This window comes from Danio rerio, chromosome 16, assembly GCF_052040795.2.
Source record: "Danio rerio strain M-AB ecotype USA chromosome 16, GRCz13ab, whole genome shotgun sequence".
Lineage (NCBI taxonomy): Eukaryota > Metazoa > Chordata > Actinopteri > Cypriniformes > Danionidae > Danio > Danio rerio.
The window spans coordinates 36715575-36739160 of record NC_141036.1 but is presented as its reverse complement, the minus strand read 5'-3'; the positions used below and the strand labels follow the sequence as shown (position 1 = coordinate 36739160).

Below are 23586 nucleotides of genomic sequence, written 5' to 3'. Positions count from 1 at the left end.
ATTATATTATATTATATTATATTACATTACATTATAATATATTACATTATATTATATTACATTATATTATATTACATTATATTATATTATATTATATTATATTATATTATATTATATTACATTACATTATAATATATTACATTATATTATATTATATTACATTACATTACATTAAATTATATTATATTATTTTATATTATATTATATTATATTATATTATATTATATTATATTACATTACATTACATTATATTATATTACATTATATTATATTACATTATATTACATTACATTATATTATATTATATTACATTATATTATATTATATTACATTACATTATATTACATTATATTATATTACATTACATTACATTACATTATATTATATTATATTACATTATATTATATTATATTATATTATATTATATTATATTATATTATATTATATTATATTATGTTATATTTAGTAGTTTTTGCAAGTTAACACTTTATATACAAAAAAAACATACATATGTGTGAGTGTGTGTGCGTGTTTGTGTCTGATCAATACCAGTATCGACTTATATGATACACAGTATATTCAGCCTAGGGGTTGAGTCCTACACAAGTCAGCTGCTTTAAACTCAGCACTGTCTGCAATTGACTCTGTTGCTATAGAAAACTAAATATTAGCTCAGAATTCTGAACCCAAGTCATGTTAAACTTAAAACTTGTAAACTTTGCTAGCCCTCGAAAAAAGTAGCCAGGATATATTTGGCATCACAGTGTGCTGACCAATAAGCGTTAAGGACCAGTCGCATCTGTTTTACAACCTAAACAGATCTGCACACACACATATGACTCATATTGCTCATCATGAAATGTCTTAATTAGTATTTCTGTCACTATCTCTGTTTTTGTTTCCACATTTCTCTCTATCTTTCGTGGGCCTCTTCCGTCAGTCTCTGTTTGTTGTCCCAGTAGCAGTGCTCAGTGTTAGCATTAGCTGGTCGGTTGTGTGTGGGCTTTGGGGAGAGCGATGCAGAGGCATATTCATCTGGGTAATAGCGCTGGTGTGGTGTAGGGCCTGCGCTGCCTGGTGAGGGATGGTGCTGCTCGCTGCCTGCCTGACAACCATGAATCACATGCGGCTACTCTAGAGCCCAGCGCTGCCATAAAACAAAAGATGGAGATGAAAAATGCAGCAATTAAGTGATTTGATTTCTGCTCGGCCCCTCCTGTCCCTTACCGCCACACATACACACGCACACACCAAATCTCTCAGCCTCTTTTTATAACACATCATGCACTGAAACAAACACACTCACATGGCTGAGAGCAGTCTCTGCTAAACTCACAAAATCTAAACTATTTGAACAGTTTTTTTTTTTTTTTTAACTGAGCTATTAATACTGGAACTACTGGAATTCTAGAAGTAAAGTATCTGTAAATTTGCAGTTTTCTGCACTTTGTGGTTTATTTATGCTTTTGAATTGCATTATGGGGCCTTGATATTTCTTTCAATAATGTTTTACCTTATAAAAAATTTAAAAAAGTGACTCTTATCAACTTTTTAATAGTTTAAAGTGATGTATTGTATGAGTTGGTGTAGTATATTACGGTACAAAATCATTTTAATAAATTGCCAGTAGATTTTCTAATATTTCACAGACATATTTCTCAGTACATAATTTTTTTCTTACATATTATATTATTTCAAACTATACTTAAGTGTCAATAAAAGCCACTTTGTTAAACTGTACAGTTGAATTTTTAACATCAAAAGTCGACAGAGCAGAGATCAACACCCATAATGCAATTCACATCCGTAAATAAACGGAAAACACTTGTGAATCACAATATACGGGAACTGTTAATACACAGATATTGTTTACAGGGACTAGAATGGCCACAGATGTCACATTAACTGTTCAAGACTGTACCGAATAGATGTTATTTTTAGACATTTTTATATTAAAAGCTTTTATTGAGATTTCAGAGTTCGGCTGTGAATGTTTATAGTCATAATTAATGATGTAATTACCCTAAAAATACCATAACTTTTATAATACACCCTTAAATTATGCACCAGTTACCTAATCGCCACCAAAAGTTATGCCAGTACCTCACAAGTTTTTTTACGAAAATTCAGGTTTTTTTTTTAAGTTTGAAAGACAGAAATCAAGTTGTTTTTGCTATCAGAAAGTTATGCTTTTGTTGGTAAAAAGTTGCTAGGAAACTGATGTACGCATAAAAGCACAGGAAAAAGTAACAGATGCTGCTAGTAATGGTTGTAGTTCTGTAGTAATGGATGGATGTAAATATCCTCACCATTTACTCATCCTCAAGTCTTTCTTTTGTTAAACACAATACAAGATATGTTGGAGAACGTTGGAGCCACTGACATTCATAGGAAAAAAATATACTATAAAAGTCAATGGCTGCTACTTGTATGCAACAGAAGAAAAAAAGAATGAAACTGGTATGGAAAAAGTGATGGGCGAGTAAACGATGACAAGTTTTTGTGTGTATGAACTATGCCTTTAGGTTTGTATGTTTTAGAAAAGCATTGACAGCGCTGCTGACTGCCTCTAGGGGGCGATGAGCTCCAGATAGGGTCTTGAATTGATAGAGCATTTGTACTCACTCAGCCCTGGAAACCTCATCCATCCTGACCTGCTCCACACCTCTGCCATGAGCACATCCACATCTGCAGATAGGAAAGACACAGAGATCCACACAACTCATAAGGACACGCAAGCCTAAGCATGAACACTGACCTAAACAGATACTTACAGTTTGGCATTATTAATATAAATGAGCAAATTTAAGCAAATAAATTCACAGGTGTGTGATCATTTAATATGAAGATAAATGTGTATCTGTGTTAGGTGTATATACATTGTAACATGATAGATAGATAGATAGATAGATAGATAGATAGATAGATAGATAGATAGATAGATAGATAGATAGATAGATGGATAGATGGATAGATGGATGGATGGATGGATGGATGGATGGATGGATGGATGGATGGATGGATGGATGGATGGATGGATGGATGGATGGATGGATGGATGGATGCGGAATAAACCACACACTAATCTATCTTAACTTTTGTAGCGGATGCCCTTCCAGCCACAACCCATCTCTGGGAAACATCTATACACACTCATTCATGCACAAATTCATACACTACAGTCAATTTTTTAGCATACCCAATTTACCTGTACCGCATGTCTTTGGACTTGTGGGGGAAACCAGAGCACCCAGAGAAAACTCATGCGAACACAGGGAGAACATGCAAACTCCAAACAGAAACGCCAGCTGACCCAGCCAAAGCTCGGTCAGCTTACTATTATTATTCTGTACTTAAACATATTTTTGACAGCTATCCTAACCATATTATCTTAAAACAAGCATACACTTAATTAAAATAAAAATAAATCTACATCCAAACAATTAATTTATGATTAAATGATCAGATTTAAAAATTCTGACCGTGATTAATAGCAATATTTTTGTTTTCATTATTTGTACGTGTATTTTTGCAAAGGCTCTATAATTATTCTTTTTAGTAACCACTATTATCATGAAGTAACATTTATTTTCATTATTATTATTATTATTATTATTATTTATAATAGTAGTAGTAGTAGTACAAAAACAATGTTCAGTCATAAAATTACTAGTAATTCTCACAAAGGCACAGCAAGAATTGCACCGAAGAATGTATTGTAATTTTTCAAATAGTAGATGAAAGTAACATTTAAATCAACCATGTTGACTTTGACAAAGAGAAAATAAATATTTTAATGGAGCAATAATAATAATAATAATAATTTACAATGAGGTTGTATTAGTTGATGTTAGTTAATGCATTTATTAACAAGAACAATACACAGTATTTGTTCATGTTAGTTAACGTTAGAGTTGGATGTTAATAATGAATTAGTAAATGTTGTAAACTGTGATTAATAAATGCTGTACAAGTATTGTTCATATACACTCTCAAAAATAAAGGTACGCAAGCTGTCACTAGGGTGGTACCTTTTCATATTTATACCTAAACGCTCCATATTGGTACCTCAAACGTATATATTAGTATCTAAAAATTTTCAGAGGAACACTTTTGTACTTTTTAGGTACTAATATGTATCCTTGAGGTATTAATGTACCTACTGGACCTTTTAGGTACAAATGTGTACCTTTTGAAAAGGTACCACCCCAGTGAAAGCTTGCATACCTTTTTTTCTGAGAGTGTAGTTCATGTTAGTAAATGCAATAACTAAGAAACTTTATTGTATAATAATAGTAATGTTCTGCTAAACATAGTTATTTGATATGAGTTAGTACTGTATCAACAATCATAATTTCTCTTCACTATATCCACATGGGTGTGGATTTGATTGTTAAAGATGCAAAGTTTACCAACAGGCTGTACATTTAAACTCAACATGTGTTTGATCCATGAACAACAGTTGTAGCCCTTGAGCGGTTAAAAAAAGAAAAGCATCATCAAAATGACAGATTAATACATCAGTAATTACAACATGAAATACAAAAGAAAACATTGGCAAGACACACTTTTACAACAACATGTAGCACATGTCAACAGTCCACCCACAATTAAAAGCCTTAGTACATTAGTATGGGCTTTAGGCTATCGCAGTGATTACGAACCAGATATTCCATCTGAGAGCATAAAGACTTTAGTGTTTAGCCATGTGTCATCTAATCCAATGGTCTTCACATTGAGATCTGCCATTGCCTCTGATCAATGGTAATAACTTGATATTGGCTGAATTTTGCAGAGAGGTTGAAAGAGCCCCAGAAACATCAATACAGAGAAAGTGTCGTTTCGTGAGCAAAGATTTTTTCTTTCTTTCCATAAACACACAGGGAAAGTTGAATCCAAACACATACGCATACAAATATGACACACACAAGAGTCTACCAAATAAGAAGATCAAATAAGACAAGTGCACTAGCCGTCTAAGAGCAGATTATGTCTTTAAAAGTTGATGCAGTTGCTGTCAGCCGGAGATTAGCACATCACTGATGTCTTACATTTCACTCAGAAAATAGCAAGCAACGTTTATCAAACTCTTTGTGAATGCGTCTGCGACTTCTCAGCTTAATAGGCCTCTAATAAGACTATTTCTTCAGATCCAGATTGAAAAGTGCCACCTTTCAAAAAGGACAGATTTCATATGCTCTGAAATGCTGTTGAGATGCTAATAAACTCCATTAGAAAGGCTGTAAAGGAACGAACAGCCACAAATCAGTGTGTGTGCAAACACAGCGGGTGTATCTTGGTCACACATTAGAGCATGAAACATTCTGAGCACGTACGCAAAATGTGTTGGAACGCAACAAAGTATGAGCTGCGTTGTAAACGTTGCCACAAGGGGTGCTGTATCTGACGTCCTATTATTTTGATCGTTTAGGTCAATGTCTGCACATGAAGAAACAGCTTAAGGAAAATACAACAGTCAAATCAAAGCCTATTTATAACTAGCTATCTGTTCTAGTATTTATTCATTTATTATTTATGTACAATAATTAAGACATAAAATGAGTAAGTACAATATAATCAACAAAGACAATGGAAATGAAAAAGCTTATTTTTTGACATCCTCTGTCCAATCACTTTAAAATAATAAACACTGTGCATCTCGCTATACTTAGGCTAAAACACTGTTGTATTTATTAATTAGTTAATTAATTAATTTATTTGTCTACTTGTGTTTGTATTTTCAGTTTAGTTGTCTTGTATTTATTTCAATTTTCGGTCCCACTTTATATTAAGTGGCCTTAACTAATATGTACTTACATAGGAATTAATAGTTTGTTACGATGTACTTATTGTGTAAATACATGTATTTATTGTGTACTTATGCTTGATTAAGTAGATGTATGTAATTACATCCATAATTATATTTTGTAATTACATTTGTAAATACACTGTTGACCATCCCTTACACCTTAATCCACCCTTAAACCTACCCATGCCACCAAACCTGTCCATAACCCAACCTCTATCCCAAATCAAAAGCACCACAAGTGTTCTCAAATACATTATAAACACAGTAAGTACATTGTATTTTTTTTTTTAATGTAAGTACATAGTAAGGACACTTAATATAAAGTGGGACCCAATTTTCTTTCCAAAATGAATCCTCATTGCACTTAACAAGTTTACAACAATAATAAAGCTTGTTAACAATTTTTTTAATGATTAATGCAGGAATTATAATCCTTTGTTTCATTATTTGATCTTCATTTACAAGTAGCAGGGTATTTACAGCTACTGTGTATTTCTGTCTTTTCGCATCTTGTCACTTTGTGCCGCTTGGCAGCATAGTCACAAACTGCTGTTACACCTAAAACATCTTAACCCCTTAGTGCCGCGGTGGCGCAACACCTGGCAGTACTTGTCCTTTTTAAGTGTCTTTTGAAGGATTAATATGATTATTTTGGGCAACCCTGTGTGAGTTTCTTCATTTTGCAGTGCTTTGGTGACTATACTGACTTCCATGTATATATGATAAAAACATTATATTGTACTAAAAAAAATTCATTTACTGTAGGTTTGCAACAACTTGTAGATGAGAACATGATGACAGAAAAATATGATATTTAAAAAAAAAAAAAGCTGAAACATGTAACCATTGACTTTGAGGCTTTGAGCTTTCTTCAAAATATCTTCTTTTGTGTTCAACAGAATAAAGAAATTCATAAAGGATTGGTACCACTTGTACAAGTACATTTTCCTTTCCTTTTAAGCCTTAACCTCTCTTTAAGCCTACCTATCTTTGCTACACTTTTTTCATAAATGTAGTGGAGTAAAAAGTGCTTTTTTACTGGAGAAATCATCACCTGCAAATCGTGCTGAAGATTAAATTTGTGATTTAGTTCCAATAACATCTGCTTCTGAGTCAAATTATACATTCAAAGCAAGTCTACAGTTAATGACTCTGAGTGAGTTTCCAGTAAACAATTTACTAGGTTTACAAACTGAGTTGTACAAATACAGTATCTGAATATCTAAGCTATAAAAATAAGTAAAGAAATAAATAAACAGATAAAAAAAAAGCAAAAGATCAAATCACTCTCTTGAAACTACAAACAATTTCATGAATCCAAAATTTTAAGCTCGTGTTTAACATGGGGGCCATTTTATGTTTATTATTTTCTGATTCATACAAGGCTATAAGCTGTATTTATTTTAACTTATTACTCTTGAATTATCATTAATAATCAGTATTGTTATCAGTGTATAACAAATAAATATGATTTCATTGATAAATTTTACATTTGAATACTTAATACATTAAAGATCAAGTACTGGGACTCTGGGACAAAGGAAAATATTCATACTTTTACTGGAGTAATATTTTACTAGTGCTTCTGTACTTTTACCCACACTCTCACACTCTCAGAAATAATCTGTCACTAAGGCGGAACCTTTTCAAAAGGAACATTTTTGTTCCTAACAGGTCCTTAAATGTACATATTAATACCTAAATGGTGCAAATGGGTGCAAAACTGAACCTTAAAGGTACAAAAGTGTCCACCAGTACAGTGCAAGCGTGTACCTTTTGAAAAGTACCAACCCACTGACAGATTTTCTATTTCTGAATGTGCAAGTCCTTGATTTGAGCACTTTCTCCACTGCCTATTGGCCGATTAAGAAGGGTGATGTCACCAAATTAGAGATTTGATTTCAGTTCAAGCATACAGCAAAACTGCATAATTTACATCCTCAAGCACGCCGGTGCTGCCCACACACGAGCAAGATTTGTCTCAACACTACAACCACACACACACAAACTCCAATGAATGACGGGCCCCTCAAAGTAGCGCTATGAGTAGAGAATGGAGTAAATTAGCCAGTATGTGTGACTGCGGCGCTCCAGAAATAGCCAGGGTAATGTATTCTCATAGCGGCCGGTGCTTTGCACAATGGTGCCCTTAATAATACAGTTCATTTCTGCTGAAATAAATAAGGGCTCCATTTCCATCTTATTTCATGCAAATGACGGCAGCCCAAACAGGCAGAGGGAGTACTGTGTGTGTATGTGTGTGTGTGTGTCGAGATGCATTCAAATGAGCTCCAGGCCCCTTGAGTGTGGCAATGACTCCCATGCCACCTTGCCAGTCGCTAACGCTAACACACACACACACACACACACACTGAGACACACTCACACAGTCGATACGGCCGCCGTTACACACACTGCAGTGCTGCCAATATCAATTTCCCTGAATGCTCCTCAGGAGAACAGCACACTGAGGAAGACAAAGAACGCTGTGTCTCTTTTTCCTTTCGCCGTATGATAAACCATCATAAGGAAAAGTGCATTTGGTGCGCTATGTAAACAGTGGAGATGGAGGCGCACTGTGGCACTCTGGTGACAGAAATCTGGAAAATGCAGATCTCCAAGATGCTTCTTTAACACTTTTTAGAAGTTAAAGTCAAATTAAAATGTGTCTATTTTCTATGTAATGTGAGGTACTGCTTATAGGATCTTTGATGAGGAACAAACAACCACACTATACACTATAATTAATACACTATCATTAATTACTAGGGGTGGGATGATGGCTCAGTGGTTAGCACTGTCGCCTCACAGTAAGATGGTCACTGGTTTGAATCCTGGCTGGACCAGTTGCCATTTCTCCCCATGTTCGCATTGGTTTCCCCCACAGTCCAAAGACATGCTCTATGGGTGAACTGAATTGGCAAAAGTGTATTAGTGAATGTATGAATGTAAGAGTCTATGGGTGTTTCCCAATACTGGGTTGCGGCTGGAAGGGTATCTGCTGTGCAAAACATATGCCGGAATAGTTGGGAGTTCATTCCTCTGTGGCGACCTCTAATAAATTAGAGATTAAGCTGAAGGAAAATGTATAAATTAATTACTATAAAAATAACATGCACTATATAACTCCATATCAAATCCAGAAACTGATTTTTGAACAGGCCTATCTAAAGGGTTAATGGTGCCAACTGATGATCGAAATTAAAAAATTTAAATTTTACCCCTTCCCAAAAAGGAAAACCAACAATCAAAAATGTATGATCATATGGTGCCATGGCTTTGCAACCAAAAATATGGTTATAACGGAAGTCAATAGAGTGAAAACATCAACGAACAGTAAATTAGGAAGAAAAAATTAAAGTCTTATGCTGGACAAAAACTAACAATGCATCAAAGGCATTGTTGTTTTTATTTGTTCACATGTACAAGACAGTGATAAAAGGTGAAAAAAAAATCCAGTCTACAATCATTTTTCACTAAATCAGTAACATCATTTATGAATTTGGCATTTAAAGAGTTATAATAATGTAAAAAAATTTTAAACATTTAGTAGTTTTGATCAGGACTGTAACCACGGGGAGTAACACCAACAACTAAGGTTAGGATCCACAATGCAGGTTTATTCACAGTCAGGCAAGTGGTGGTCAACACAGGTGCAAACAGGTGTGTGAGGACAATCCAGAATCACAGTCGAATACAGGCAAGAGGTCAGAAAGGTAGGCGGCAGGCAAAGAGGCTAACAAGGCTAACGGTCGGTACACAAGATAACAAAACTGGGAAACGCGTTGTAATGCTACTGTGACAGATAACAAGACTCTGCAAACTGGATGGGTGAATGTGTGGCTTAAGTAGTGAGTGCAATCAGTCTCTGACAAGGCTCAGGTGGTGAGAATGTAATCAGTCTAGATGAGTGAGCATGTGTGAGTGTGACCGGAGAGTATGTATGAATATGTGGTCCAGAAATGGCAGATTTGTAGTCCATGGTTATTGTAGGTGCATAATCATGACAAGGACTGAGATTGATTAACAGATTTATGCAAAAACATTTTACAGCATATTAATTTAGTGGATGTTTTCATCCTGAACATAAAGAAAGGGTAGTCAATTTGAACAGTGATCAAGGGTTAAATAAAACTTCAAATAAGACTTCAAGAAAGATTACAAACACAATTCCTTAGATATATTGGCAGCATCACACAGTTGCTGCAGATTCATTGGCTGCAAATCCATGATGCGAATCTCCAGTTCCGCCACATCAAAAGGTGCTCTATTGGATTGACATCTGTTGACTATGAAGGCCATTTGAAGACAGTGAACTCATTGTCATGTTTAAGAAACATGTGACATGGTGCGTTATCCTGCTGGAAGTAGCCATCAGAAGATGGACATAAAGGGATGGACATGGTCAGCAACTATACTCGGGTAGGCTGTTGCATTGACACGATGTTCAATTGGTACTAAAGGGCCCAAAGAACTGCCGCTCACTGGATACTTTCTCTTTTTAAAACCATTCTTTGTAACCCTAGGGATGGTAGCCCAGTAGATCAGCAGTCTCTGAAATGCTCAGACCAGCCCATCTGGCACCAACAACCCATGCCACGTTCAAAGTCACTCAAATCACCTTTCTACCCTATTCTGATGCTCAGTTTGAACTGCAGCAGATCGCCTTGACCATGTCTACATGCCTCAATGCATTGAGATTCTACCAAGTGATTGGCTGATTAGAAATTTGGGTTAACTAGCAGTTGAACAGGTGTACCTAATAAAGTGGCCAGTGAGTAAATGAAATGAGACAAAATTATGATAATAATAATAAATTTTAAAAAAATAATAATAATAATAATAATAATAATAACTTAAATAAAGGGGAATTTTTTTTAATTTGAGCAATACTAAAGTAATTATACCGGAAAATGATCAAATAACCAAATAAACAATCATTCAAAAATCTAAAATCCAAAGAACTGATTGGATCACATTATCAGAGGGGAGGGCTCAAAAACAAGTCCTTTGTGATGTCTTCTGAAACGGAAAGCCTTTTCAAAGAAGCCTAGAAAGAACATTTCTGCACATTGCCACACACAACATTCATTCATCAGCCAAATAGGGTCGCTTTTAAACTGGCATCGACTTTAAGTCAGGTAAGTTAGAAACTAAAAATACTCACAGAATTGTCTAGTGTCACAACTAAACGACTTCGTTGCTACATTTAAAAGAGTTAATGACTCATTCTCAGTCTCCACTATCCATTTAAACCTTTCAGCTTGAAGATTCAAAGACTCCACAAGCTTACTTCTTCAGCCTCTCTCTCTCTCTCTCTAGTGTGACTTACAGCAGGCACGGGCTGCGTAAGATTAGATCATAAATTACCCGCTCAGAGATCTGCATCTCTTCCTCATGTCCCTCTCTCTCTCTCTCTCTCCAGTTTCGTCTTTCATTACAGCGCAGTGGCCGAGGTTGAGACTGGATGATCTGCAGAGCACCATAGAGCGGACAGAGCAGAATGAACCCCTTTCGCCTGGACTTCCAGCCGCCCGCTGAGTCCAAACAAATGATGAGAGGTGTAAGGTATGTCACGGGTCCATCACATAAGCCTCCCTGTAAAGCACACACACACACACGGGCTGCGTTTAAATTGAAGTGACCCTTCCTGGCCCGCTGCCCCTTTCCCTCAGTGTGAAATCAGATTTGTGCTCAGCGCAGGCTGGTGTCTGTCCAACAGTAAGGTGATTTATCAGGAATGCAAAGAGCATGCAGAAACAATCTTTATTGCATCCATTTCCTGCTTGTCAGGCGGGATCATGTCGGCTGTTCATTAAAGGGCCGGTGCGGCGCGGAGCAGGTGAGAAGAATGTGTCTGGATGGCGTGATAGATTGGCTGCTCTCCTGCCGTGACAGCAGCTGGATGGATTAAACAGCAGGGGGGGAGAGAACAGAGGAGGGGAAGAAGAAGAAGAAGAAGAAGAAGGGAAAAAAATGCTGACTCTGACGCTCCTCAAAACACCGTCACTAGAATCCTTTTTTTTTTTTTACGTGGCCGCTGAGTGTGGTTTCCACCAAAACACAATGCAGCCAATGAGCTTTGAACAATGTACATGATCACACTTCAGTGATGGAGTTCTAAGGCTCTGAGCGTTCATTGGTGAATTATTGTAAATGTTATTTTACAATAACAAATTACAGTTGAATAAATAAGGTCATTTTACTTGAGAAAATATTCAAGTTTAAATATTACATTTTCCAAATAGTTTTTTTAAAAGATTTAAAATTATTAGAGATTGAACATTGTTAATTGTCAGTAATGTCATGTATGTACATGTTATGTATAAAAAATCTAAGAAAAATCTATAATTATTGCAGAAAAAAATTAAAAACCTTGAAAGAATTTGGTTTCTGTAAAAGCTCACTCACTATCATTTGGTTTAGTCACTGATTGATCAGGGGTCATCACAGAATTTTTGTTCGAAACACAACGTCATAAGACTTTGATGTTAGGTTAGATGTAAGTTGTGATGTCAGGTGACCAAAATTCAATGTCTAGCCAGCATCTAAGGACAATGTTATTTGGATGTCTGACGTCAAATGTCGTTGATATTTTGTTGATTTTAGGTTGTGTTGGAAAGTGACCAAAATCCAATGTCGAGCCAACATCTTAAACCAGCGTCATATTGATGTCAAATACTGACATTTATTCGTCAGGTATGGGAGAAAAAAAAATCTAAGGTCTGCTAGAAGTCATAGTGGTAACATCCACACAACGTCAAGCTGTAACATCATTAGACGTTGATTTTTGGTTAATTTTAGGTTGGACATTGACGTTGACCTGGTGTTGAGTTCTGACCCAATTTTCATTTCCAAACAAAACGCAACTTCAATCTGACATCATGTTCACGTCCTGTGTCTGCTGGGTGTTTAAGGCCATTTTGGTATTCATACAATAAACATCCGTCAATTTTTCATCAGTCAGAAGCATCTAAACAGTCTCTGGGTCTATGCGTGTAAAGATTTTGAACATTCTCCTGGACACTTTTAATACTTCCAAACAGTTTGCTGCAATTATAAATCACCCATGTCTTGAGGTCGTTCAGTATGATGTGATTTACCTTCTATGTGTGATTCGATTGGACAGGAATCCCAGGACTGATTTTTCTAATCCCCATAGACAAGAAAAAATAAAGTAGAAACTGCAGGTTGAAGAAAAGTAGTGGAGCAAAAGTACCGATGCAGCACTACATATGTACTCAAGGGAAAGTAAAAGTACACAGTTTTTAAAACTACTTCGTAAATTACAAACAGAGAAAAACTACTTAATTACAGTAGTTGGAGTATTTGTAATTTGTTATTTTACACCACTGACGACTATTATATGTTTTATCATTTATTTTATTTATTTATTTATCCTTTATTTTACATTATTTTATTATGCATCTCTTCTATCAAGGAGTCCTGGCCAAAAAGGCAGCACAAAAAGTTTCAGATACAAAAATACACATGCATAAAATATCACAAATTAAAATTTACACAAAACTTTCACATGAGTCCTCCAGGTAAGAATTCGAATGATTTTAAAAATATTCAGAGAAGGAATTGTTTCTAACATGAAAACACTTCATTCTAAATGTAGGGCCAAACGAGAAAAACGCTGTTTTACAGAACTCCGCACACTCTAGGAACAGATAAATGTAATTTATACGAATTTTGTATACTATAACGACAAGTATAATGATAAAAATTTACAAAAATAGGATGGAAATTTACCCAATAATGCCATAGCGGTGAATAGAAGCATATGCATTTGTTCTCCTTTGGTGCAGGGAAAACTATCCAACCATTCTGTACAAAATACAATGATGGGTATATAAAGATGCGAATCGTATTGCAAATTTGCAAGTATGCAAATCGTTTTGCAGCATGATATATATTGTCCAGCTCATTTTCATTTTCGTACGACTGTGATTAAATCATTTATCATTAATTATAATTAGGATTATTTGAATTGAAATCGAGATTGCAATTTAGCAAAAGCTGCAATTCTCATGCACATCTTATCAGGGAAGCACGGCTCTAGTAGTAAATCACTTCTGAAGTGACTTTCCCTGACTAAAAGGCTAAAATTCAATGACCAATAACAAAAAAACAGATTGATCCGGGGTCACCACAGTGGAATGAACCACCAATTACTTCAGACATGACAAATTTTATTAAGTTTGATTACAAAGTAATAGAACATTGTTACTTTAGTACCACAGAGTAACTCTTATAGGTTTATTAATAGTTTGAATTCATTTTATATTTTGTTTTAATTTGAATTATATTTAAAGTGACAGCAAATTTTGTTGACTCATAATATTATTAGATTTTAGTTCTAGTTCATGTTTAAAGTTAACTTTTAATTTTTTATCAATTAACAAAAACAAATTTAGATTTATAGCTTTGGATTAAGCTATTTTTTCAATAATAATTATCAGAATAATGATCAGAATACTAATCAGAAAAAGCAGACTTATATTGTAAAGCTTCATACAATCAGTGAAATGGCACATAAAACCGTAAACACTGAAATGTGTATCAAACACCGGATTGTATCTTCAGATTAAGCCCTTTGTCTTTAGCGCCTGTTTAGTTCGGGATTTGCTAGTGGAGATGTGAAAGCAAAGATAATCCCGTGTTGTGCTGCAGTGTGATGTCCTGAAGGGCAGAGGTGAGCTGGAGACTCAGAGCGGCATCTCTGTGTGCTCGTCCTGTTCTGAATCATGATTCACAGCTAAGAGCTCAACGCAACACACACACACACGAACATACACACACGCACGCACTGACAGCATGCTGGATAATCAATAACAGTGTGTGTGCGTGTGTGTGTGAGAGAAATAGGTGTTTTCTCCCCCTCAGCAACAAAATAAATAATCTAAGTAAATAAATGTTGCATATTATATATATAATAAAAGATAAGAGTGCATCCATAAATTTCCCTAGATTTGATGCAGTGTTTAATGTTTCGTGTTCCAATAAAACATAAGTCTATGTAAAATGTAGATTTTGGGATATACATTAAATATACATTCTGAGTATATAATGACACTTATTTAAACAAAAATGTGCAATTTTCCACAGTTTATATTCATTTTTTGATAAGAGATTACCAGTGTGTTCTCTTCAGAAGTGTTAAAAGCAAGAATGAATTACAAATTTGAATTGCAAGAAAAAATTACAAAAAACAAATGAAAACAAATATGTTGTATTTACATTTTCAGCTATAAAAATTCTATTTTCATTTAAAATTGGAAAAAATTTGATCCACAAAAAAAATGTAAAAAAAAATAATAATTTAAAGATTTTACTCAAGCCTAATGAACTCATTACATCCAGATAAACTTTTCAAGCTGTCTCTTTTATCTATACAGTAGCTACTGTATGAGGAAGGCACTGTACCTTTAGCTCACTACACTGGCCAAACGTAACAAACAATGAGCCTTGGATGGAGCTTGTCAACAGTTTGGCCTGAATGTGTCAAACTGGAAATAAACATAAAAATAAAATATTATAAAAAACCATCATTTCATTTGGTCATTCAATTCCATTTACCTTTATTTCTTCATTTACAATGTAGATTGGGTCAATTCAGCTTAGAACCTTTAGTAAATTGAAATTGTGATAGTCTAGTTTTCAGAGTTAAAGTTCAGTGTGGTTTAATTTTCACTGCTGAAAGTCCAAACAATGAAGAGCAAATCCATCGATGGGCACTTCATATGAAAACTGGGCCGAGTCATATGAAAACTGGGCAGAATATTTGTTTGACATATTAAGTGATATTGTTATTAATTATAGTGGTATAATATAGTAGTATAATTTATAGTATAGTAGCAATAATGATGATAATGATGGTGATGAGGAATTTTTTTAATTGAAATCAAGATTGCAATAAAGCAAAAGCTGCAATTCTCATGCACATCTTGTCAGGGAAGCATGGCTCTAGTAGTAAATCACTTCTGAAGTGTCTTTCCCTGACTAAAAGACGAAAATTCAATGGCCAATAATGGAAAAACAGTGACAGTGAAGTGTTCCTTCTTCCATATCTGATAGATTGAATGTAGTTTTACAAACTTTGCATTCAGTGTTTCTGTTGTCTATTTTTAACACAGTCTTGAAGACACCCCTTGTTTAAATGTTTATTATCCTGACATGGTAGACTTAATTAATAGGTACAGTCTGGTGACTGGGTTTGACTAAAGAAACTGCCAGTTTATGAGCATGAAAGGAATAAAATGGAGCTGAAAATAGCCTTACCATAACAACAAGAGTGAAAGAATGCAGTAACAAATGTGGTGTAGAAACATGGCATTTTGATCAAATGGAAACTATAAGTTTAAAAGGCCATCCAAAATCCCTGATATTCCATGACTTCAACAACAACATAAAAATCCTTATAAAACTCAATGTATTTCAAAAATTCCTTGACCCATGGGAACCAGAACCATAGATTAGTGTCAAATCAGAGAACAATTCTCTTCCATTACAGGATTGTGATAATTAACCCATCTGCAATCTCTTGTGTAGCTTGTCAGTGAACTATGGCAAAAAATGTGAGTTTTCCTTTAAAAATGAACATGAAAATCGCCTTTGATTAATCGAATTTTTTACGCACTATATATACACACCAGTGCTTCCCACAGGTTTGAAATATACTTGGGGTGGTAGCTGGATTGAAACACACCATTTACCCACAAATAGTTTACACATAAATAGTAAACCTTAGACAACAAACGAAACATAATTTATTTTTAACAATAATTTTAATTTTATGACACTGTTAAACACCGTTTCTTTTCAATGGGTTAAAGTAAAAAAAAAAAGACTGTTAGAATAAAAAAGAAATCCACAATTTATCTTACTTTTATGCTATTCAGAAGCCATGTGCACCCACTGACCAATAAAATCTGCTTCTCTCTTTCTTTTAAGTTCAAAGCAAACTTGAATGCCAATTAATTTTAGGTATGTATAAAATATGTAATATATTGACATCAAATTAAAAAATATATACAGCAAATGAGAAATAAATGACAGAAAATGGAATAAAAACAGACAATTCTCTTAAAATTATAAGAATTACAAGATTAAGACGTGTAGATTATTTAAGTCAGGCAACTGCATTGATTAACCATTACTAATGGTGTACATATATTTTGCTGCAAGTTTAGAACAGTCATTTTGTCCTCTATATATATTATATATTAAAGTTTTTCGTAAGTCGTTAAGATTTAAAAAAATATATATATTATTTAATGTTTCTCTCACTCCCTGTGCATGTGCTTTCAGTTACAAAGCCAAGCAAAAGATGGCTTAAGTAGAAAGGTGATGAAAAAATGCATGATGACAGCTTTAGAAAGTGAAAGCAAATATAAAATCCCAGACATTCACTCAAAGAAATGTTCTTTTGCTGCTTGTTCAAACTACTTATTTAAAATGAGTTGATTCAACACAATTCTTTAAGTTTTTTTGGGGCAAAACTAAATTGTTTTATGTTCAATCCACTTACATTTGTAAAAATTATCATTTTAATTTAATCGATTTGTGTTTGGACAACATGAAGGAATTCTGTGGAACCCTGCATGTTTTAGGAGCCTTAGAAAGCCCGGCCAGGCAAATTTAACTCCCAAAAAGCCACGTCTCTGTGGGTCTATGCAGAGCAGATGAGATTACCTGTTGGAGCGTTGACATTTCACGTGCACACAGAACGAAACTGGTAAATGAGAGATTTTCCACTACTTAATTGATCACTGATGTGTGGTTATATTGGGCAGATACAAAAAAGTGTAAAAGGATGGTAAAAAAAAAGCAAACATAAGTGTCCGTAAATATACTCGATTTGTTGAATTAAAGTAGTTCATCTTTTGTGGTAATTCTAGTTGCTGGGATAACACAACTTTAGTAATATAAGTAAATGACCTAATACTGTTATTGTACTGCAATACACCAAAGTTAACTGTGGTAAAAACTAAATAATTATACAGTTCATGAGTGCTATAGTATTCATTTACAAAATGCTGTAAATAATATAAGATATACAGTACTATACAATGAACGGTAGAATGGTTAAAAAACACTGCAGCATTTACTATAAATGACTTTGTATTTCTTCATTTGGGATGACACATAAATATGGATGAACCCTGAGTTCACACTAAGCTAAAAAGTCCCAACCCACTTTAAATGTGTACTATCCACCACTGTGTGTGTGTGCCTCTCTCCCCAACCATTAGCTGATTAATCTGTTCATTAATCTATCCCTTGTGCATAAAATTACAATGTGTAACGATACACAATTGCAACAATAATGAGCGTCACTAGTTATTAAAGTGAGGATTGTTTTGCTTCTCCTTTCCATTTTTAACTTCAAATGACACGATTGCCAAAAGCTTATTAAATTACGGCCTCATTCATTTGTATGAATACACCCACCTCTTCCAATAGGAAAAGAACTGAAGTCGATATCGCATTGACATCATATCAAATCAGATCAATATCAAATTCAAGACATAATAGAGCTAGTGATGGAAAAACTGAAGCGGTATCCACACAATTACTTCACACACACCTATATAAAGACTTCCCAAACAACCTGAGTCAAACACGCATACACATACGCACCAATACCTAAAAGACACATAAGTCAACCATGTGTGTAAAACTGTCCTGAAATGACAAGTACTGTACGCACAGTGCATAAGTTTACATGGACACCAAATATTTTAATACGATTAAGTCAATACTCTGAATAAAGTCTACCATGTACACAACGATTTTTGATCTATTTATTGGATTAGATCATAATCGAACTAAACAGAAATTTAATTAATCATGTGGAGTATGCGATTATTCTCGCATAATTGAATTGCAGTACAGACATGTAAACACTGTAATCAACCTATTACTGTCGTGAAGGAGTTTCACCGCATTATGTGACAGGATAGACTATACACACACAACTGTTTGACACTATCCTCTGCACCTACCGTGTCAGAGAAGGGCCACAGACATCTGCATTGCAAAATGCGAAGGTTTTTTCTTATACGGCATGCGGTATCAAATTCCATTAAAACAACACTCTTCCAGCAGTTCATACTCACATCCAATATCTTGTTTGTCATGGGGGCATGCTTGAAATGAAAGTGAAAGTGCCAAACTAAAATTAAAAATGAAACTCCAGAGGAAATGTGGTGATGCAATGATGCTAATTAAATTATGTGCTTTACATGTGAAACAGGATCATGAAAGGCACATTCAAAAAGCAACTCATGTACACACCTTAACCATATTATTGTCTTATTTAGACACACACCGCATCCCCCGCTTTCTTTATTAATTCTTTTTTATTAACTTAATTTGAAATAAAATATAACTTATATTAATTTAATTAAATTAATAAAAAAAATTTTAACAGTTGACGCAGTGGCGCAGTAGGTAGTCGCCTCACAGCAAGACGGTCGCTGGTTCGAGCCTCGGCTGGGTCAGTTGGCGTTTCTGTGTGGAGTTTGCATGTTCTCCCTGCATTGTGTGGGTTTCCTCTGGGTGCTCCAGTTTCCCCCACAGTCCAAATACATGCGGTACAGGTAAATTGGGTAGGCTAAATTGCCCGTAGTGTATGTGTTTCCCAGAGATGGGTTGCAGCTGGAAGGGTATCCGCTGCATAAAACAAATGCTGGATAAGTTGGCAGTTCATTCCGCTGTGGCAACCCTGGATTAATAAAGGGACTAAGCCGAAAAAAATTAATGAATGAATGAAATTTTTTTTTTTAAATCAAAAATAAATATTTTGACAATATTAAGACACATGTATACATGTAAAACTATTATAATAACATTTCATCAATTTAATTGATGAAATCAATTAATTCATTTATTATCAAAAATAAGATAAAGTTTTTTTTTTATGTAAACATATTATATTATTCATTCATTTATTTTCTTGTCAGCTTAGTCCCTTTATTAATCCGAGGTCGCCACAGCGGAATGAACCGCCAACTTATCCAGCAAGTTTTTTACACAGCGGATGCCCTTCCAGCCGCAACCCATCTCTGGGAAACATCCACACACACATTCACACACTACGGACAATTTAGCCTACTCAATTCACCAGTACCGCATGTCTTTGGACTGTGGGGGAAACCGGAGCACCTAGAGGAAACCCACACGAAGGCAGGGAGAACATGCAAACTCCACACAGAAACGCCAACTGAGCCGAGGTTCGAACCAGCGACCTTCTTGCTGTGAGGTGACAGCACTACCTACTGCACCACTGCCTCACCATATTATATTATATTATATTATATTATATTATATTATATTATATTATATTATATTATATTATATTAAACAAATATGATGTTCATTCATATTTAGCTTAAAAATGTTATTTATAATAATTAAAAATCAATTAAATAATCAATATTTTTATATCTGATTACTTGCACTGATAATATTGAAATTTTATTAATAACGATTCTAATACAACATAATCTAATTAAAAGTGTCAAACAAGGACAGTTATTTAGTTTTATAATGAATTAAAACATATAATTTTTCATACAAAGAAAATACATACAAATATATCAACCGTTGATTCAACGGTGGTTTAGTGGGTAGCACATTCGCCTCACAGCAAGAAGGTTGCTGGTTCAAGCTGCGGGTCAGTTGGCATTTCTGTGATTTGCATGTTAGCATGTTTGCATGCTCTCCCCGTGTTCGCATGGGTTTCTTCCGGGTGCTCCGGTTTCCCCCACAAGTCCAAAAACATGTGGTACAAGTGAATTGGGTATGCTAAAATTGACCGTAGTGTAATAATGTCTGTGTGGATGGGTGTTTCCCAGTGATTAGTTGCGGCTGGAATGGCATTCGCTGTGCAAAACATGTGCTGGATAAGTTGTCGGTTCAATCCGCTGTGGCGACCCCTGATTAATAAAGGGACTAAGCCGAAAAGAAAATGAATGAATGAATGAATAAATCATATCATACAGAATTTCAACATAATTATTTTTCATTCATGCTCAAACCATTCTCAGTACAAACATATTTCTATATTATATTACATATGGATCCAGTAAACTAATTAACAGGTTTTAATAGTTGCATTTTTAGCCTTGTTTTTTTCCTGTTAAAATTCAAAACATTTTTTACACATTAACACATGTGCACATGCTTACACACACCTGTACCTGATGCATCGCCTCACTTCACACATATATATGATCACTCACACACACACACATTCTCAAGACGCAGGTAAATCAGATTGAGTCTGAGGAAATTGTGGAGCAGTTTTGGTTCTTGATTACATTAGACGGATGAAAGAAGAAAAGGATTGAGAGTGGCCGGTGCAGGGAAAATAATATATTTCATTGTGATATCAAAATCAATAAGCATCGACTGAAAGGTGGCTAAAGGTGATGTGTGTGTACATGATCCTTCAGGCTCGAAAGACTTGCTGTCAAACGGCCATGGAGGAGAATAGGAAAAAGAAGAAGAAGAAAAAAAACAACCAAGCAATGAGAGTCAAGGTAAAAAGAAAGGAAGAAAGAAAAGAGAAAGAAAGAATAAAATTTTAAATATTTAAATATATAATATTTGTATTTTTTATTGCAATTCAATTTAGATTCAAAGATTTATATTTTTATAATATAACTTAAGACTCTGACTTGCATATTAATACTAATATTACTTATTAGAACAGAAAGAAAGATTAAGGGCTCTATTTTAACGATCTAGGCTAAAAATCTAAGGCGCAGGGCGTTAAAGCATTAAAGTCGTGTCCGAATAGCACTTTTGCTATTTTAAGGATGGAAAAATGTGCTCTGTGCCACAACACATGGTCTAACAGTGTTGTGCTTATTCTCTTAATGAGTTTGTTATGAGAATAAACCAATCAGAGTCTCATCTGACATTCCCTTTAAGAGTCAGTTGCGTCGAGCTATTGCCCATTTGCTATTTACATGGTGGACATTGTAAGTGAAAAAACTGAACGCTTCACTAGCCAGAAAACAGTTGAATAGAGCATCTGCAGCGTGAGGCAAAAGAACAAGCCTCTCAACTGGACTTTAAACCTGCTTTCAGCTGGTCTATTGCACAGTCTATTTTAGTTCCTCAAAATAGCAACGTGCCAACAATGCGCCTTAACACGCCTCTTTTCTAGACTAGAACACCATGTCAACGTGAACAATGTGGTGCAAAACGGGAAAATTAAGGTTGCGCTGGTCTAAAAATAGTAACACGTCTTGCACCTTATTGCGCTGGGTGTATGATAGGATCTTAAGAATATTTATTTCTTTTTAATTAAGGCATGTCTTGATTATTATTATTATTACTACTAATATTATTATTATTAATATTGTTGATGTTGTTATTATTAGTAATAGTATTCACAGCATAATCTTAAAGAAAGACAAACAAAGCAGCAAAAATATTGCCTGCAAAATACTATTATTCTGCTGTGGCGACCCCCTGATGAATAAAAAGACTAAGCAGAAGGAAAATGAACGAATGAATGATAATAATGACAATAATAATTATTATTATTATTATAAGTATAATTATAATTAAGTATAAAATTGTTTAATTGATAGGGTTTAAGTACAATTTAAAATGAATGTGAATTCTGAATTTGAAAATAATTTCTGATATTTCTCATAATAATTTCTCATATTCCTGAGTTTTGTAATAGTGAAGGATGGGAAAGAATGACCAAGCGATGCAGAAAGAGTGAAACAGGTAAATAGAAAGGGGAAGGGAAAAAGAAAAAAGGTGGCAGAGAGCAAACGAGAGTGTAAAAAGGAAGGAACAGGGAGGGAAGAAGAAAGAATTCCTGCCTGCTGGAATCAATACAGCGAGGTGGAGCAAAGCACAAAAGCTGAGAGGTCCAGTGAAGCAGGTCTAATGCCGCCCCCCTTCATCGCCCTCACCCCGTTTAGTATGCAGAGCTACCAGAAACCCCATTGGTCCTCAGTTTGCCACACACGCAGTCACTTCCACCAGGAAAACATCTCTTGTGGAGCAGGATTCCTCTGCTCTTCACTAGCAATGCGCACACACACACACATTCCAGCTGAAAACACAAAAGCAAACACACACACACACACACACACACAAGCACGCAGTCGGTTTTTATCAGCACTTGAAAGTAGCCAGGCCTCAATTAGTTCTTGATGAATGAGCCCATAAGATGCTGCTTTCTCATTTCCCCCCGTAGCTTGATATTCCAGCAGCCATTATGGGCAAGCTCTCATTGTGCTGTGAGTGAGGGGAGATCAGGATGACTGAAATGTACCTTCAGTCAAGCACAGACGCACTGAGAGAGAGAGAGAGAGAATAAGAAAGAAAGGAGAGAGATTTTTTAGCTCTTTAATAATTTCATGAAAAACGGCATCAGGCATCAGTTTTAAAATGACAGTAATAATAATAATTTCCGTTTACAAGCATTGATAATTTTCACACACAAAAAAAAGAGTGAGGAAAAAAACCTTAACACGATGAGAGAGAGAGAAACTTACCAGTATCTATTTTTATAATCTAAACGCATGGTCTAAAGCACACGGCGCAGGGTCACTTAGGGAGTGTCCTAATCTTTTGCTATTTTGAACAGCCCCTATTATGGTTTTTTTCACAGCTCTAAGTAAATGAAAACATCCAGCTGAGGTTTAAATCTGAGAGTGCTCCGTGTTAAAATTATTGATGCTTTGATTCTTGAATCAAATGAATGAATCGTGAAGGGTTCAGATCTTTTGCCT

General features: G+C 34.9%; 2 protein-coding genes across 22 annotated transcripts in view; one reads left to right on the top strand and one right to left on the bottom strand.

Annotated features, from left to right (window-relative positions):
• The window catches only part of fbxl4 (F-box and leucine-rich repeat protein 4), a 420342-nt gene that overhangs the window by 211516 nt on the left and 185240 nt on the right, over window positions 1–23586 (top strand). The window lies entirely within an intron of this gene.
• Window positions 1–23586, bottom strand: part of pou3f2b (POU class 3 homeobox 2b) — a 343731-nt gene that overhangs the window by 217644 nt on the left and 102501 nt on the right. For 18 of the 20 annotated variants that reach the window (XR_015510229.1, XM_087285089.1, XM_087285096.1 and 15 more), the window contains one exon: window positions 2626–2688. Coding sequence is in view for 18 of the 20 variants with exons in the window: in XM_087285089.1 (XP_087141215.1) it covers window positions 2626–2674 (49 nt within the window). In the remaining 2 variants the exon portion in view is untranslated. Of the gene's footprint in view, window positions 1–2625; window positions 2689–11179; window positions 11408–23586 lie in introns of those variants that run through there. The other 2 variants (XM_087285087.1, XM_087285098.1) reach the window with 1 other exon arrangement.